Source organism: Trichosurus vulpecula, chromosome 1 (genome assembly GCF_011100635.1).
Source record: "Trichosurus vulpecula isolate mTriVul1 chromosome 1, mTriVul1.pri, whole genome shotgun sequence".
NCBI classification, from domain to species: Eukaryota; Metazoa; Chordata; class Mammalia; order Diprotodontia; family Phalangeridae; genus Trichosurus; species Trichosurus vulpecula.
This window is the reverse complement of record NC_050573.1, coordinates 413,272,756-413,290,610: the sequence shown is the minus strand read 5'-3', so window position 1 is coordinate 413,290,610 and position 17,855 is coordinate 413,272,756. Positions and strand designations below refer to the sequence as shown.

General features: G+C 35.1%; 1 protein-coding gene across 1 annotated transcript in view; it reads right to left on the bottom strand.

The window, feature by feature from the left end:
• Positions 1 to 17,855, bottom strand: part of PARP8 (poly(ADP-ribose) polymerase family member 8) — a 221,780-nt gene that overhangs the window by 50,380 nt on the left and 153,545 nt on the right. Inside the window, exons 8-14 of the mRNA XM_036742146.1 lie at positions 16,040 to 16,100; positions 15,302 to 15,392; positions 10,405 to 10,471; positions 5,690 to 5,815; positions 4,568 to 5,129; positions 2,417 to 2,470; positions 2,218 to 2,313 (exon numbers count right to left, since the gene is read on the bottom strand). Coding sequence (XP_036598041.1) covers positions 2,218 to 2,313; positions 2,417 to 2,470; positions 4,568 to 5,129; positions 5,690 to 5,815; positions 10,405 to 10,471; positions 15,302 to 15,392; positions 16,040 to 16,100 — 1,057 coding nt within the window. The remainder of the gene's footprint in view (positions 1 to 2,217; positions 2,314 to 2,416; positions 2,471 to 4,567; positions 5,130 to 5,689; positions 5,816 to 10,404; positions 10,472 to 15,301; positions 15,393 to 16,039; positions 16,101 to 17,855) is intronic.

Here is a 17,855-nt window from a genome sequence, read left to right as displayed (position 1 = left end):
TGTAGATGAACAAAGATCTGCTTTCCAAATTCTAGGGAACTGATTTGCTTGACTAGTGCTCAAAATAAGCTGTTGATGAAACAGAAACTCATTGTTTTGAGTTAAGTATTAGAACCTTTGGAGGATGGAAAGGAAAAAAAAGTAAGAAATGAAAAGCGAACAGCAGTTTGGCTCTAGGAAAGAGCCTGTTTCTGGGAAATGAGAACAGCACCTAGAAGAAAACTTTTTTTTTTTGGCCAACTGCTACCTCTGATTGATTTTCAGGAAGACCCTGAGTTTCACCCCTACTCTCAAAACAGATTGAGAGTAGACTAAAGGCTGGTTTTACATATTCCACAGCCTCAAGCTAAGGTTAAAGTCTGTTCTGTTTCAGTCAAAATCCTACCAGGCCGACACGCATTCTTCAGGAGACTACCCCAAATATAGGATGCCTGATTATTTGTGGATTCTTGCTTTAACAGAGATTAGGGTAGAGATGGAGATGGGACAATACTCAGGTTATAGGAGGATTTCTGTTTGAATGACATAATGTGGATGAAATGTATTTATATTGAAAGCTTAGAGCACTGGCCTTGATATGAGAGGGGGAGGGTATGTGTATGTATGTGTGTATATGGGGGGGGTAGGGGGAGCAGGGGGGTGGGTATGAATGGGGGTGGGAGGGTGGGAGGGGAGAGATATGCCCTACTCCAAGCATGAGGCACAAGTAGATGCTATCAATAAATTCCTTTTTGCTGTGACACCCGCACTGACTCTAAATCCTTCCACTGTCCCAGAACCACAGGCACCTGGTTAACCTAAAAGGCTTAAAATAAGCAGCAACATCATAGAGGAGACAGGATGAGAGCACAGAAACTAAAAGAAAAATAAAGCCCTCAGATACAGATAGAGTCTAGAGTGTTTGTGAAGAAAGTAAAAGATTTATTTCACATCAGAGATTTTAATCTGCAACTAGGGGATGAAATTTCATTTGCTTGTCAAGTAATAAACCTCAAAAAAATTCACCACCAGTTTTTTTCCAGTTTAGAGGTCTCAAACTAATTTATCACTCCTGTCATCTTGGAGTGAAAATTAAAAAGCAGCAACTGAATGGTGCCAAACAGATTAAGCACCTATATCTCACATATTTTGATCCTAGAAGGTCACTCCTTTAAGGGAGCTGAGTTCAATTTCCTATAGGGTTTTTTTGTCACTTTGCTAGAAAAATTACTCATTCCAGATCCAAAGTCAATTTTGTGAAACTCTGAAAATCAGACTAGCAGCCCCCACTACAAAATAACCCATGTAACAGTCCCAAAAACTAATACAAAGTGGCTGGGACACTATTGTCCATAACAAGATACACTTTGACCTCTAGGAAAAGAGACAGACAGACATCCATTTTTTGGATGCAGGAATTTTTCCTGGCTGTTTCTGGAATGCTCTTTCTCTTCCTCATTTCTTCCTGGCTTCTTTTAAATGCCAACAAAAATCATATCTTCCACAAGATGCTTTCCCCAACCCTCAATTCTAGTGTCTTCCCCCTATTAATCATTTCCTATTTATATTGCATATAGCTGTGTGTACATATTTTTTGTTGCCACTTCCCCCACCCCCAACCCCTACCCATTAAATTGTGAGCTCCTTGGAGACAGAGGCCGTTTTTGGCCTCTTTTTGCATCCCCAGGGTCTAGCACAGTAAATGGCAATAAATAAATGCTTATGGACTTAGTGCTTTGCTTAATAATATTTATTGACATATTGATTTAATGAAAAGGATAAAGGGGTATAGATATATATAGTATCAAAATACCATACATACACATTGGTATGTGTTGGAAAAAGAACACAATAAAATTATTCCCACAAATGTGGCTCTCACGTCTGAAAATATCTAGCACTGTTTATCTACCAAAATGCCAGAAATTTATCAATACCCTATTCTTTGTCCTTAAGTTATACATCCTATACCTCTCCAATCCTTTCTTTGTATCCTAAGCGTTTGCATTTGTAGGAAGTTACTTTCCTTTACAATACTTTCATGGGTATCTAATCTACTCTCTGATTGTTGGGTACCGAGACATAATTTTTTAGGGAATTACCATTCTCTTTAGAAAAGGCAACCTATAATTGGGAATATATGCTGTTCATATACTAAAAGAAATCATCTTCTGTTTTAACCCCTTTTTTCCTCTGCTTATTTAGTTAAGACTAAAATTTCTAGAAATGAAGACTTACCCTTAACATGGGGCCATTTTGAAATACATGGGGTTCATCACATACTACACAGTATTCATTTAATACAGGTATCCGCTGCTCAGCAAACTCAATTGTCTAAGGATAATGGAAAGGAAAATAATAAGTTCTATTTACAAATGATTAAAGGGAAGATGCAGAGCTAAACTATTTCAATAATACACGGAATTTTCTCTCATACCTGAATAAGAAAACCTCGGTCTCGTACCGGAACGCATTTTGCATTATAATTTGGCTATGAAGAGAAAAGAGAGACAGGATTGATGAAAAAACTGAAATTTTCTTGAAAACCATGAACCTGAAGATAGCTTCCTATGCTTTCCTGAATTAGAGCTTTAAAGCACAAAAAAAAGATTTTGATATTTCTTCATTCATTCTCTGGTTTTCCAATTCCTCATTGTCTCTGACATTATTTCTCTAATTTCTCAAACAAAAAGTCAGTTTGCTTAGTTTCTAAATATCTTCTAGTAGAAAGGCTGGCATACGGATGTGTCTCCCTTATTATGGTATCCCAATTCAACTTAGATGACTATAACTAGACATCTTGCTCCACACTATTTGTTAAGATTCTCACTGAAATCTATGAATCTGCTTATAAAAAACAGATTGTGTAGATGCTGAGAATGGCATTACTGCTCTTTGAATGTTGTCTTTCACACCCCCTTTCCTTCTGTGTCCCTGAAAATATCTTACTTATATATGAAAATGGATTATTGTTGACTATCTCCAAAATAACTTTGCCAATCTCACCCCAAGAACATTTTTGTAAGATGCATCCTTTAAGAACATTGGCATAAACTGTGCAATGGACAGAAGGAAGTTTTCACAAATAAACAAGAATTAAACACTGTTTTTGATTTTGCAGTTGGAAGTGTGCATGCATTACATTTATAAAACCACTGAAAAACAAGTAGCTGAAAACAAGTATTCTCTCTCATCAGCTACACATTTTGGTATTTCGAGTTTCTAAAATTACTTATAAAATGGATCCACAGCATCTGAGAAGGTCAGTGCTACAAGAGATCAATGATACCGACAACTAATGTTAAAGTAAACTTATTTGGCCAAGTAAGAGTAAAACATCTTCGTTTCACTACAACGGACACCATTTTGTCTGTGACAGTAAGAGAAATGGGTTTTATATCACTGTGTTGTTTCAGTCGTGTCTGACTCTTTATGACCCCATTTGGAATTTTCTTAGCAAAGATGCTGGAGTGGTTTGCCACGTCCTTCTCCAGCTCATTTTTCAAATGAGGAAATGGAGGCAGAAAGGATTAAGTGACTTGCCTAGGGTCATATAGCTACTAAGTATCTGAGGCTAGATTTGAACTCAAAAATATGAATCATTCAGACCTGGCAGTATATCTGCTGCACTATCCAGCTGGCTCTTTATAAATATCATTTGCTACCTCTTTATAAACAACAAATAGTAGAATTTTGCTCTGATAACCCATTTTAGAAAAAAACAAATTTGACTGAGTCTGGTCTGGAGACTTGGTCTGAGACTGGTATGCCATGAATTTCATCCAGAAGGGTTTTGTTAGTAAAGTAACAAAGTAGCCTCATCATCAGGTAATTATCTCATAACCTGGACCCAGAGCACAGCTTTACAGTGAAAATTTAAATATTGCCTATCTATCTACATAATACTACTCAGATATGGCCTTTCACTATTAAGTTTGCAAAGAAGGGATCTGGCTCTAAAATTTAACCATAAAACAAAAGTCATAAGAAAGGATTAGAGGTTAAATAAATTTATAAGTTATAATATTAAAATAATATGCATTTTAAGAAGGGAAAGCTTTCTTTTACCAAGACACATTACCATGATGAGTATTAATTCAGTTCCTTTTCACACATTTCCATGACAGATGCATTGTTTATAAAACTCAAATGAATAGCTGCACTTTTCTCTTTGAAACCAAATCCAAAATATTTACCAGTGTTGTAAGAACGCCTAACCCTACTGCCTATAGTTGCCACAAATGCCTGTAACCTGCTAGCAACTTTTTATTTGTTGAAGGGTGGGAAGAGAGAGGCATTGGACCAATGATTTTATCAGTTGTAGGAGGCTCTAGGTGATCAACTTACTTTACCAATGCCAAGATGAACTTTTTATGCAACTTATATTTTATATTTTATAAAGTTTATAAAGTTACCAGTGACATCTTAAATAACTTAATCCAAGTTTACCACTCAGGGTCAGAGGTAGGGCAATGAACCTAAGTTTTTCTGATTCTGGGACTAGCTCTTTAATCACTCTGCCACTCTACTTCTCACAAACTCTTGGCTACCATTTTATAAAGGTCTAAAATGAAAAAGATTTACGCACAGCTGTCTGGGGCGATGAAGATGTAGATGGTGTTAAGATACCAATAAGCCCTGAGGTAAGAGAGAGTCTCCTGCCCTCTGCGATAGGTTCCTTGAAAAGCTCCGTTTTGGATGACTTGGGGGCACTGGGGTGAGACTTGCTGAGTAACTTGTGGTTCTTCAGCCCATCTAGCTCCTCCATTCTCAGGTTACTGGAGTAAGACCTGCTTAGCAGTTTGTGGGGCTTCAAAGTACTGTTGTGCTCACATCGAGGGTCCCCAGAACAAGATCGAGTCAATAATTTATGTGGCTTTAGAGTGATGCACTCCTCCTGTTTGACAGCTGCAGCACAAGAACGGCTCAGCAGCTTGTGCGATTTAATAGTCACAGCCTGCTCAGCTCGGGGGTCGCTGGACAGAGAGCGGCCAAAGGTCCTGTGGGACTTGGTCCCACACACATCCTCAGCCTTGACTGTGCTGGAACAAGTCCTCCGCAGCAGCTTGTGAGTCTTGGAGATGCCATCTTGCTCCGGTTTCAGTTTGGATTTGTTTTTACCACAACCTGGGGGAGGATAACTCGGCGACCTTAGGGGGAGAAAATAAGAATTTTTACAGGATACGACTGATATAAAAACCATTCAGATACTACTTGCATGGTCAGAGTTCAGCTCACCAAAAAAAAAGGGGGGGGACTTAATAAAGGGTTAATACAGAGATGAATGAGTATTTTCAACATTGTCATGTGATATGTTTTCTAATAAACCAGAGCATTTAAATTAGGAGTTTTGTGTTCACAAGGACATGAAAGAACTTTTCCTGATGAATAAACTGTCATGTAAAAAAAATATATGTATCCAGGCCCAAATTAAAGGTAAATATTTTAATGTTGCACGCACACACTCCGAGAAGTGGCAATAAACTGTATGTGCAACAAAAAACTACAGAAAAAGTATTTTTAAAAGTTGGAGGTTATCAGAGTCAGCAACGTGAAGTTGAAAGGGAAAGAGAACGAGATTCACTGCAAAGTTAATGACAGCTATTAAAAGAGAAATGAACAACTTAAAAAGATTGCCATTAGAAATAGGAAAATGGCATTATTATAATCTTTGTAACTTAACAAGGCAATGATAGGGGTGGGCTGTTACCTGCGCAAGGTAGAAAATATGTGAAGAGGGGATTTCACTTTCTTCTCGGAGAGCTTTTTATTGTGTGTGCAGTTAGATTTTTCTTTGCTCTGTTTCCACTGTTGCGTAACATATGTCTGCATGATCCTGTCAATTGAAAGAAGTTCTGTCATCATAGTTCCAACATAATTTAAGCTAAGATTTTCATTTGGCTTCCAAATTGAGAATGTGAAAGGGAGTGATGTATTAAGGACTTTATGTTCTATTGGTTATGCAATAGGAGCCACTGAGGGTTTTTGAGTAGAGAAGTTTAGTGTTCAGGTGCCTGATTCAGGTTGCAGTGTTTAAGGATACACTAGAAAAAATAGAGACTGGAGACTTTTTAAAATAGTTCATGTGACTGTGATTTGGGCTTGAACTAGAGGGTTTCCAATGGAAATGGAAAAAAGATCAGTTCAAGAGGTATTGTAGCAGTGGAATTGGAAAGACTTGGAAGTCAAATTAGATTATTTACTGAGATTTACTCAGCTCACTGCCCTGTTCTGTCTCTAGGCCTATGTTATGGTATTCCTTGTACCTGGCCCACTTGCATCATATCTACCTACAAAAGTCACTCTCTTTCTTGACTCTTTCTGAGTTGAATTTCCCATAGGAAAAAAAATACCAAGTAGTGACATATGGTTGCTACAGAATAACCTAGTTATTCCTTTTGGGGAAAAAATGACCTTCAGAAGGACCTGGAAGCTAGAAAGATTTTTACTGTTTGATCTACAGTGCAGTGTAGGCTTATTGAAACCAGAAGAACAGAGAGAACACCAGTTTGGGTTTTTTGTTTTGTTTTGTTTTGAGACACAGTTTCTTTTGAACTTCTGTTCAATGGATTCTGTTTCCCTATAGGCTTGAATGATCCTTGAGAAGCTTGATTTCCCCATGCCAACGGCCCCTGCAATATCTCTAGGTCATTGAAATGTTCTCTTTAAGAAATATGATTTTTACATATTTTTGGAGCAATATCTATCATTAAAAACTACAGACTTAAAACTCAGCAAAAGACTGAAATGAAACACACACATATATATGGCATAAAGTGTTCTACTACTTAACTGACAGAGAATTAACTAATATGGGAAAACAGCTCACTTAACCTAGGTCCATTTGATCATGGTCAAAAGTTCTAAGTCAGTCAAATGTCAGTAAAGTAAACACAAATAACCACTACTGTCATCAAAATAAACAAAATTGTGGATAAAAGATTTTCATTTGGATAGAACAGCTATACATTGATGGAAGGGCAACACTATCGTCAGAGTGTTGTTACTTAAGAACCACACGTTGTATTTTTGAAGTCAGTTATGTGGCAAAAGCTCTCTGTAGACATGGCTATGACATATCAGGTGGAAGGAAAGAAGCAAGGTAGGGAGGAAGGAAGAAAGGGAGGAAGGGAGAGAGGAAGGAATTGAAGAAAGGGAGGAAAGGAAGGAAGGGAGAAATGGAAGAAATAAGGAAGGAAAGAAGAAAGGGAGGAAGGGAGGAATGGAAGAAAGAAGGAAGGGATCAAGGAAGGGAGGAAGGAAGGAAGGGATGGAGGGAGAGAAAGAAAGAAAAAAGAAAAGATTAAGGATAGCAAGTATCTCACAAATCAACTGTGTAAAGATCTTTCAGAACACTCCTGAGGATCAACAGTAGTTGCACAACTAGAAAAGATATAATATTTTTAATAAATTTAATTAACTTTTAAAAAACTAGAGAATATGATTTAATTTGTTACTAATTTCTTTGTTTTATTGCCTAAGAAATGAATCAATCCCATTTCAATAATGATATGAGAGTAAATGCAAATTCTATTATAGTTTCCTTCATGAAAAATATTTTAGAAGATTTGATGTGAAAATAATACGTGAAGAGCTGGCCTTAAGTAATTTTGAAGTGGTCAAAAGTTTCATTTATTTCCCTTCTACCCAGCAGCCACGAGAATTCCTCACCTGGAGAATTGAAAAGCTCCTTGCCTTCATATGGAGTCTTAATGGACTCCTCTCATTTCCATGACTTTTTAAAATATCATTTTCCTATCCAACCTTACCTGTCTTGGGTTCCACTTTTTTTTTTGAGGGCCAAGTTACAAAACCTGTTAACTGACAAATGAATATAAACTAAAGTGTAAAGGAGTGATAACAGCTTAATATATTCCCCACTCCTAGGTAACATTTGCATTTTAATAGAGGGCTGTAAAGCCTTTTTAACCCAAAAGTGTGACTAATGGAAAAAATTTCAGGCATCTTGGCAGGTAACTGAGGTAGACATGTTGAAAGGAAGAACATTTCAGCAAATTTTGAATCAAACTATGTGGCTGCCTATTCCACCTATACAGAGGACCAATGCTAAAGATAGCACAGAATTATTAGATAATCTTCAATAGACTCCACATCCTAAAATGGTAGGTTTACAAAGAGGACATAACAATCACATAGTTGCAAACAAGAATGGATTCCTGAGTTTTCGTGCTGCTCTACTCATTAATGTCCTACATGATACATGAAAATTCAATTAACCTTTTATGCACTGTTGTTTCCTCCTCTTTAATATTATGAAGATTAAATGAAGGGAAAAACATGTAATTTAAGAATTGGAAGGACTTGAAAAGATGTAGTCCAACATTCATTTTATAAGTAAGGAAACTTCACCACAGAGTAGTGAGGGGACTGTCTAGGATCACAATGATTAGTGGCAAAGCCTGCTTAGAGCTCAGGATTTAGGACTTCAGGGTTCAGTGATTCTTCTTTCCACTTCACTACAAGACCTCAGAACACTTTGGAACAGTACATGAATGTGAAGCAGTAAATATATAATATTTCTGCAATAAATAATTCAAAGAGAATGCTATCCAATCTTTTCTGGCATCAGCAAAATAGTCTATGTGTGAATGGAAAAAAAAACGAACAAAAAACCGCAAAGACCCAATGATGTTTATCCCTCTATGGGGAAAAAAAAAATGTTCAACCATTTAGATAAGAATCTTTGCAAAACAGCACACATTTTTTTTTACTATCTTAAAGAGTAATTTATTTTTGATATGGCATTTTAATGCATAGAACACTGGAGAACCTGAGTTCAAATCCCGTCCCTTACTATTTCTATGATTCTGGGTGAGTCACTAAACCTTCTTGAGTCTTTTTTTTTTCATTTAATGTATTTTATTTTTTCAAATTACAGTTTTCAACATTCACTTTTACAAGATTTTGAGTTCCAGATTCACAATTTTTTTTTTGCTTTTGTAAACAATATATATAGGACAGACTTCAGTGACTTCAGTGATGACTCAAAGTCACTATTATTCACGTTTACTCTTGTACTACGTCAGATGTAAAACAATATCCTTTGCATCTGAAGATTTATAGGGCTAATGGTATTTACACTAAATAGCCAATGGCTACTACACAATTATTGTTCTCTGGTGTTTCCATAAAATTTTTAATTTATAGCTTTGCTATCAATCTGTCAAAAGTACCTACCTCTATTAATCTGCCTACCTCTGTCACCACTTTTATTTCACTGGTGTTTGAAATAAAACTTGCTAGATGTGACAGTACAAGAGTTCATAGACTGTCATTTAAAATCTCTCTACAAAATAATAGGAATGACTTTAATAGCAATTTCTTCAACTCAGAAGGTTCTGCCTCCTAGCTTCCAAGGCTTCTGTTTTACAGATGTCTGAAGTTTTCAGCTGTTGGATTTCCCATTAATAAGGGAGCTATTTACAGCATTGTTAATGATACATTAAATATGGACTGAAAGGCAATGTGGCCCAGTGAGTGAGCCTCAGAATCAGGAAAAACTGGGTTCATGCCCTCTTACTGCATGCCCTAAGTGTGTGGCATCAAATTGAAAGAGAAACAAATCCATGAAGACTGCATATTTACTTAGAAAACCACAAATTAACTTGATTTTTTGTATGGTATTTTTATTTATTTTGATATTTTCCAATTATATTTCATTCTGTTTCAGGGGGATGTTTGACACCACTGCCCTAGATAACTTGTTAGATAAGTTTTGTGCAATTTTTGTGCATTATTTAAAGGAGCTTTCATATCAAGAATTCTCAATACTGACAAAAGTATAAGGGTAGGTTCACTGAATTAATGCATCAATTACCCTATGCTATTCTATCTTTATCAATTGAGAACACATCCTGACGAAATCATATCAGAAATCCAAACAAGGTATCAACACCTGTATTTTATCAACCAAGCAGAGAATGTGGAATAAGTATAACAAGACCTTGTAAAAAAATTCAGTGAACTGGAATGAAACTGGTAAGAAGTTGCTTTTTACTGAGGCGCAGAGTACTGGTGGGTGAGTTTATATAAAACAAGGTGCTAGTTTAGAACACAAGATATTCAAAGTGAAGGGGAACCAAGAGAGAGCTGTTCTAGCCAAGCCTTGAGAAGGAAGTTCTTAGAGATGGGAGGAAAGCTGTATGTATGTATGTATGTACGTATCTGTGTGTGTACACACACACGAACATTTATTAAAGGACCACATTGTTCCATAAATGTGAGGTGATATGCTGTCAAGTGTAAGAGTGTTTGTGAGCGTGTCTGTGCACACGCTTGAGGTTCTTGAGGTTCCTCTACAGTATCTTCCACATACAAGAAACTCTCACTGCTTTCAAGAAGGAAAATGAGCATTAATAAAATCCCTTCGCATAAAGGTTAGTTTTGTTTCTTTTATAAACTTACTTTTTTAATTGATGTCCCAATCCAAATCTTTCTTTTGTGGAAATCTGAAATACATCCACAGTAGGCACTGAAAAAGAAAAGGACCAAGATCAAAATCTTTGTGCTCTAAATTTTGGGGGCAAAACTTTATTCTCTTCCATTTTAAAGGACCATGTCCTACAATCTGATCCGGACACAGAACACATTGTACTTCAAGAATGGCCAAAACACAGAACAGACTTCTTAAGACTGGCCTGGACCAGATAGGCCCCAAGGACCAACCCCAGGCTCAAGTTCAAAGTAAGGCATTGGAGAATCTGACCCAAATGGAAATCATACAAGAATGAAATAAGAAGATAAAAGACAGAGCCAGAATGAGATGAGGTTCTGAGGCCTATCCCCTTCAGACCCAAATGCTCTCCAACCACTACCATTGTATATATACTCCATGAGCACAGGGTCACTGTAGTCTAGCAGGGCACTCAATCTGAATACAGTAGCTACTTAATAAGTATTTGCTTGATTGAACTGGCAGGTCATAAATCTGTTCTTCTGCTCTGGTGCCAACAGCTCAATCCAAGACACATGCCCAAAAGAGATGTCAAATGTTTTGTTTTGTTTTGTTTTTGAATGGACAGTCTCACATAGACTGGGTCTGGATCCTGTGGGCAGATATACTGAAATGTTATTTTCACTATCTGATTCTTTTCCTGACCTGGAGGCAATCAAGGTAAACATCTAAAATAAAGCTTAAGAATAGTTTGTGTCCAGTTCTCCCCAACAGCAGGTGACTAGGTCGCCAACTGATGTATAGGCACTCGGTTTACCATGAATACTGAAGGCAGAACAGACTCAATTTTACACTAAAGAAAATGTATAATACACTCAAGACTATAAAGTAAATATATTTGTATAAGAATAGAAACATAAAGCACTCAAATAACCCTGTTAGCTTCCCCAGGAATAGAATTGGACTTGGGAGTGGCTTTTGGGAGAATAAAAAACAATAGGGCCATTAATTTGGAAAATGGGATCTTTTTTCTCCTTAAAAGAAACCTGTTTATCTCACTACACATCCTCTTCTACCATTGAGCAAGCAAAAATAGAAAAATAAAGCACGTGACATATACTTTCATATTCCAGAAGAAAAAATGCAATTCTATATTGGCCATGCGACAAAACGTCTATTTCTTTCTGCATTTTAAATGTAAGGTGAGCAATGCCTTTTGTCCTCATTCTTTAGGACTCATAGTTTATCGTTACATATATCAGAGTTTTAAAATCTTTCAAAGATGTCCATAATGTTATCATTGTAAAATTGTTGTATTTCTCCTCAATCCACTCTTTGATTCTTAAAGTGCTCCTCAGTTTCCTTGAAAACTTCTATTTATCATTTCATTTCCTACAGTGCAATAATATACCATTACATTCATATATTACAATTAGCCATTACCCAATAGAAGAACACATCTGTTGTTTAAAATTTTTAGCTACTTTTACAAAATAGAACTACTAAAATACTTGTGTATATAGATATAGATAAAAAGTTCTTTGATTTCTTTGAAGGTATAACCTCACTTGTGATATAGCTAGGTCAAAAGATACATACATTTTAGTAAATTTGGGGGTACAGTTCAAAATGTTTTCTGGAATGGCTGGACCGATTGACATCTTTAGCAATAGTGCACTAGTGTCCCAGTTTTCCCCACAGCCTAACATTTGTCATTTTTTCTTTCCTCTTTACTAGTCTCAAAACCTCAGACCTCAATGTTGCTTTAGTTTGCCCTGATCTAATTATTAATGATTTAGAACATTTTTTCATGTGGTTGCTGACAGCTTGGACTACTTTTTTTGATGTCTCATAGTCATGTAAATTTGAATCTGTTCTTGATAAATCAAGGAAAAGAGATCTTTCTCAGAGAAAGTCCCAGTTATTTTCCCTGATAATCTGATTTTTACTGCATGAGATTTGCACAGCAAAATTTTTTAAATTTTATATAATCAAATGGACAATTGTAAGTAATCTTCTCCATTGCTTGTTTAGTCATAAAATCTTCTCTAATATATAGATCCATAAGGCAAATTTTCCTCTAAACTTCTAATTTTCTTATATTGTCATCTTCTACATCTAGGGCAGATAACCATTTAGAATTTATCTTGGTTTATGGTGTAAGGGGTAGGCCTTTACTCATTTTTTTTTCCCAGAAGCCTGACCAGTTTTCCCAAAAGATTTTCCTCAGATAATCAGTCCTTCTTCCAGGAGCTAGAATGTTTGGGTTTATGAACATAATGCTTCTCTATTTCTCTGTGTAGTATATCTAATTCTCTATGTAGTATATCTAATTCTCTATCTCTCACCAAGTTAAATTAATGGTTACTGCTCTGCATTACAGTTTGAGATCCGATCATTATAGACACCTTTCTTTCTCACTTGTTTCATTATTACCCTTGAGATTTTTTGTTCATCCATATGAATTACATTATGTTTTTAGCTCTATAAAATATTTCTTCAGAAATTTAATTTGTAGAGAACTGAGTAAGTAAATTAATTTAGATGTCATGTTTATTATACTGGTTTGATCTACCTAAGAGTAATTAATGTTTCCTTTATTAATATTTCAATTAATTTCAGTTTACTAATTAAGGTTCTCCAAGTACATCATCAGATCTGCAAAAAGTTAATTCATTTTATTTCCTCTGCCTATGTTTATTCCCTCAATTTTTCCTTTTTGTTTTATTATATTATGTTTAAAGGGTAGTGGTGATAATGGTCATCCTTGCTTTACTCTTAATGATTTAGAACAGTTTTTAACCTGTCATGTATAAAGATTGCTCTTGAATTTAGATACATGTTTATTACTATATTAAGATATAGTAAGATATTATTATATTAAGATAAGAAAATCAAATTAATTGATTTCTAGAGTTTTTAATAAAAACTGGTATGGAATTTTGTCAAAAGCGTTTTCTTTACTAAGAGCAAAGTTCTTAAACTTTTGTATATAAACCCATTTGACTGACTGCTGAGGGCATTTTATTAAAATGCATAAAACAGAAAATATAGATTAAAATTATATTTAATAGTTACCAAAATATTAAAAATAAAAACCAAAATCCTAGTTCATGGCCTCAGAATAAGACCTCCTACTCTAGAAGAACAAAGACTGAGAGTAAATATGACCAAGAATTTTCAAAGCACAAAAGGGTGGACATGGAACTGTTCATCGAATAATATTTTGACTCCAGGAATAGGGACAATCTGAAAGTTGAAATTTTTGGACAGATAAAACAAAAGATAACTTTATATTGAAAGCAGTAACCATGTTAAACCAATAAATATTTACTGAACATGCTATACATATATTATATATATGTAGCATATAGTATATATAGCATATATATATATATATTATACATGCTATTGTGCCTAGTTTAAGGGATGAGGAAGGAAATACAAAAAAAATTGAGAAATCCAATCCCAATCCCTAACCTTTAAGGAACAAATAGAAAAAAAATGAGGAAGAAAAGTTTCATAAGTGACATCCATAAATCTATAGAATACATTGCCCTAAGAAGAACATAGATTACAATTACAGGTAAACTGAGAAAAAAAGTAATTTCCCCAAAGTCACATAGCAGCCAAGTTGTACTGATGGCCAAACAAGATTGTGAAGAGTTACATCACAGATGGCAACTAAGTCTCAAAGAAATCTCAGGTCCTAATTCTAGATGAAGACAATCCATTGCATTAGTACCTATCTTAATAGCATTCTTAAGGAATTTTTCCCAAGTGTTTTTAATTTTATAAGATATGTACTAATCTATCATTTAACCTAATTTTGCTTTGTTTAGTTATTTCAAAGAAAATGAGACTAATTCTTTATCATCACTTACAGAATAATAGTTACTCTATCAATCTAATACCTATAATTTCTGTATTTATGAAGTGTATGTAGCACAAATACATAGTAGTATATGTCAAATAAAAATAATTTATATATTACCCAAAGACAAACAGGATTTTTGTTTTAATGAAGAGATGAACAGGGGTTTATCTACATATTGTTCAAATGTCCATTAACCTAAAAATGCTAATAGAATCAAAGCATTCATTTACTAACAATGCTTGAAGGGAACACAGTGATTTTTACTTATGAATATTGGTAAATATTTTCAGTGAACGAAGGGTAGGAGAGGAAAAGGTACTTTTGAGCTGGACTAGGAAGGACCGTGATTTCCAGGCTTATAGTTACTATCTTAAAGACAATAAAGAACCAAGGAATTTTTCTGGGGGAAAATATGGCAGAGGATAGCAGGACTTAGAACCCCTTCATTTTATAGGAAAAAAAAAATCAGACTATGACTAGGAAATTATTGACCAAGTCAAAACTCCTATTTGATAAATTCCAATGTCACTCTATCACTTCTAGGACCAAATATTAAATCCACTGTTTGGAATACAAAGCCCTTCACAACCTGGGCCACTCCAACCTTTGCAGTATTCTAGAACATTTTACTCTACCACACACCCCTGCCCCCACCCCAATGCCCTGCTTCGATTCAACGTCACAAGAATTCTTTTCCTCTTACTACGAACATTTACTGGAAAATAAGACCAAACACACAACCTTGGCTGACCAAAACATCATAGCAAGCAAAATGATTAAGCATTACAGTAACTGTTTCATGGCAGAACCCTGAGGCTTCTAAAAATCCAGACCATGAAGTACACAAACATCTGATTCCAATGACCCTATGGTAGATTAAGCTTCTACCTTTAGGCCTCATAACATTTATCAACAACATTACTGAGGTGGTTACCCAGCATTTAGAGACTGAATCTGAGTAGGATTTGCTTGTCCCATAAACTACTCATTCACACTTCAAAAAAGGAAACAGGCAAAGAAATAAGACTAACCTGGGCCATTTAAATACTGTGTAAGTGAACAGTGCAGTCGGACTATTATAGGCTCCGTTCGAATCACATCCCAAGCCACAGCAATCTCTTCCTGAAACAAGATTTAAAAAAATTAATTAGTAGCCTTCTGATAGAGTCCTTGAATATTGTTTCTTTTTTCACCTTTCAAACAACTGTATTTATTCTATATGGTGAGAGGTATAAAAATCACAACAGAGTACAAATAACATTAAAGTCTGCTATGTTGTCAAGGAAAAAACAAATTCTTAATCTTTGCTTTTTCACTTACACAGTAAAACAGCAAAAGCCTAAGATACACAAAAATGTTGCAACAATCATTATAAATTTCAAAAATTGTTAAAAGGTACCAAAGCAAAAAAGTATAGATTTTCATTACTCAAACCAGTCAGTGGATGTTTTTTCTCCATGCAAAAAAATATAGATTTTCATTACTCAAACCAGCCAGTGGATGTTTTTTCTCCATTCAAAAAAATATAGATTTTCATTACTCAAACCAGCCAGTGGATGTTTTTTCTCCACAAGACACTTTAACAGGGAAAGATAAAGCAAATGCCATATAATCTATGTAATGGAGCAAAGCACATATTTTAAAAATCTTAAAATAAAATTTAATATATGAGGAAGGAATGTCAGTGAACAGGGTAACCAGTTAAAATCAAAGCTCCAAAAAACAAATAAGACACTTTAAAGTTTGCCAAACCTATTACAGATACTTACATCAAGAAAGCTAACATCAATATGCAGATCGATATCTACATCATCAATGGCTCCATATTCCCTGGAAACAAAGATAAATATAAATTGCTCAGCCTTCCCAAAACATTTATCCTTCTTGGGTAGTTAAAACTAGAAATACTACTTCTAAAATTATGAGGTCTCCTCTCTATAAGGTTTTAAGCTCTAATCTTTGTACTGGTACCCTGAGAGCTTAATAAAGAGTAAATATATATTTTTTATTTGTTCACTTACTAATTTCTTTATACAGCTATTTGTACATGTAAATTAAATATTTTACAGATGAATCTAAACACAAAAGATATTTGCCACATTGAAAGATTTCTGATTTGAAATTTCAAATACTGACAGTTTTTCTTTTAAACCTGACATGTCAAGCTATTTTTTTTTCTAGTGAAGGCTCTGTAGGAGTGAACACTGTAAACTCCAAAAGTAGGGTAGGTAAGAAGCATGCTATTTTAATGCCAAAAGTATTTTATTACTAGACAAACTCGATCAGCTGAAGTAGATAAGATGCTTAAAAAAAAAAACCTGTCATTTCAGAAGCATCTCCAGAGGCATGCTATCCACCAGTAATTGACTTAAAAGTTAGCAGGGGGAAAAAAGTACAAATGTCTACTCTAAGAGCATCACTAGGAATTATTTTGATTAGTTAATCAGAACAGTAATAATAATTAGGACTGTATAAATAATAATAGCCAACATTTATATATGCTTATTACTATGTTTCAGATAGCATGCTAAGCACATCAAAATTCTTATTTTATTTGACCATCACAACAACCCTGAGAGGTAGGTACTATTATCCCCATTTTACAGATGCGGATACAAGCAGTCAGAGGTTAAGTGAACTAACCTCAGCTGAGTGTCTAAGACCACATTTGAACTCGGGTTCTCCCAGAGCTCTATCTACTGTTCCACCTAGCTGTACCAGCCAGAGAAACTTAAGAAATGGAAATTCTAACTGATGATAGTAGAAAGAGGTCATTTTAGAATGAGAACATACCTCTCCATGGTTAGGCTACTTTGGAAAGTCATAGGGAAGGGAATTTTTGGCAGTGTGTGAGGGCAAAGAGAGTCTAGAGATCAGTAAAGTACAGACAGAAAATAGAAAAGAGGATAAGAAATGATGTGGAAGACGAGCAAGGCCAAAAGTTGCTTTTAAAAAATAAAAAAGCAAAAACATGCCAATGGGAAATCAAAGCCAGAGTTAAGATTCAATACAAATTTGAAAGGCAATTTACTTCAAATTCTCCTAATTCAGCAAAATAAAATAACAAAATTTACCTTCTTCAGTTTTCCCTTTCCCCATCTCCCTGTTCCTCCATTGCTAAAAGGAATAATTTCAATAAATGCAGCATATTCAACCTATATTTATTAGTCGCCTAGTAAGTGCAAGACATAAAGGAAAGAGACGGAAGAGATATTTCCATCTTCATCTCCCTTTAACAGCAGCAAGCTAGAGTGTACTATGAAACTTCTCTACCACAGGTCCATTAGAATACAATCCCTCAGAATGGCAAGACTACTTGAATGTGGCATTGTCTTGCTCTCTTTTGTGTGAAATGATATTAATCAGTAATGAAAAAGAAACAATAATTTTTTCCCTATTCTAAGGCTGTCAAGAATGTCATCTGCCCAGTGAATTAGCAGGAAAACTCAGCATAGAAAACCATTTAAAATATAAGGTTAAATGGCTCTAATATTCTATGTATACATTTCAAGTTGATTTAACATTTATTAACTGCTTATAACAGGCATTATACAGTGCTGGGTCTATAAATTCAAAACACAAACT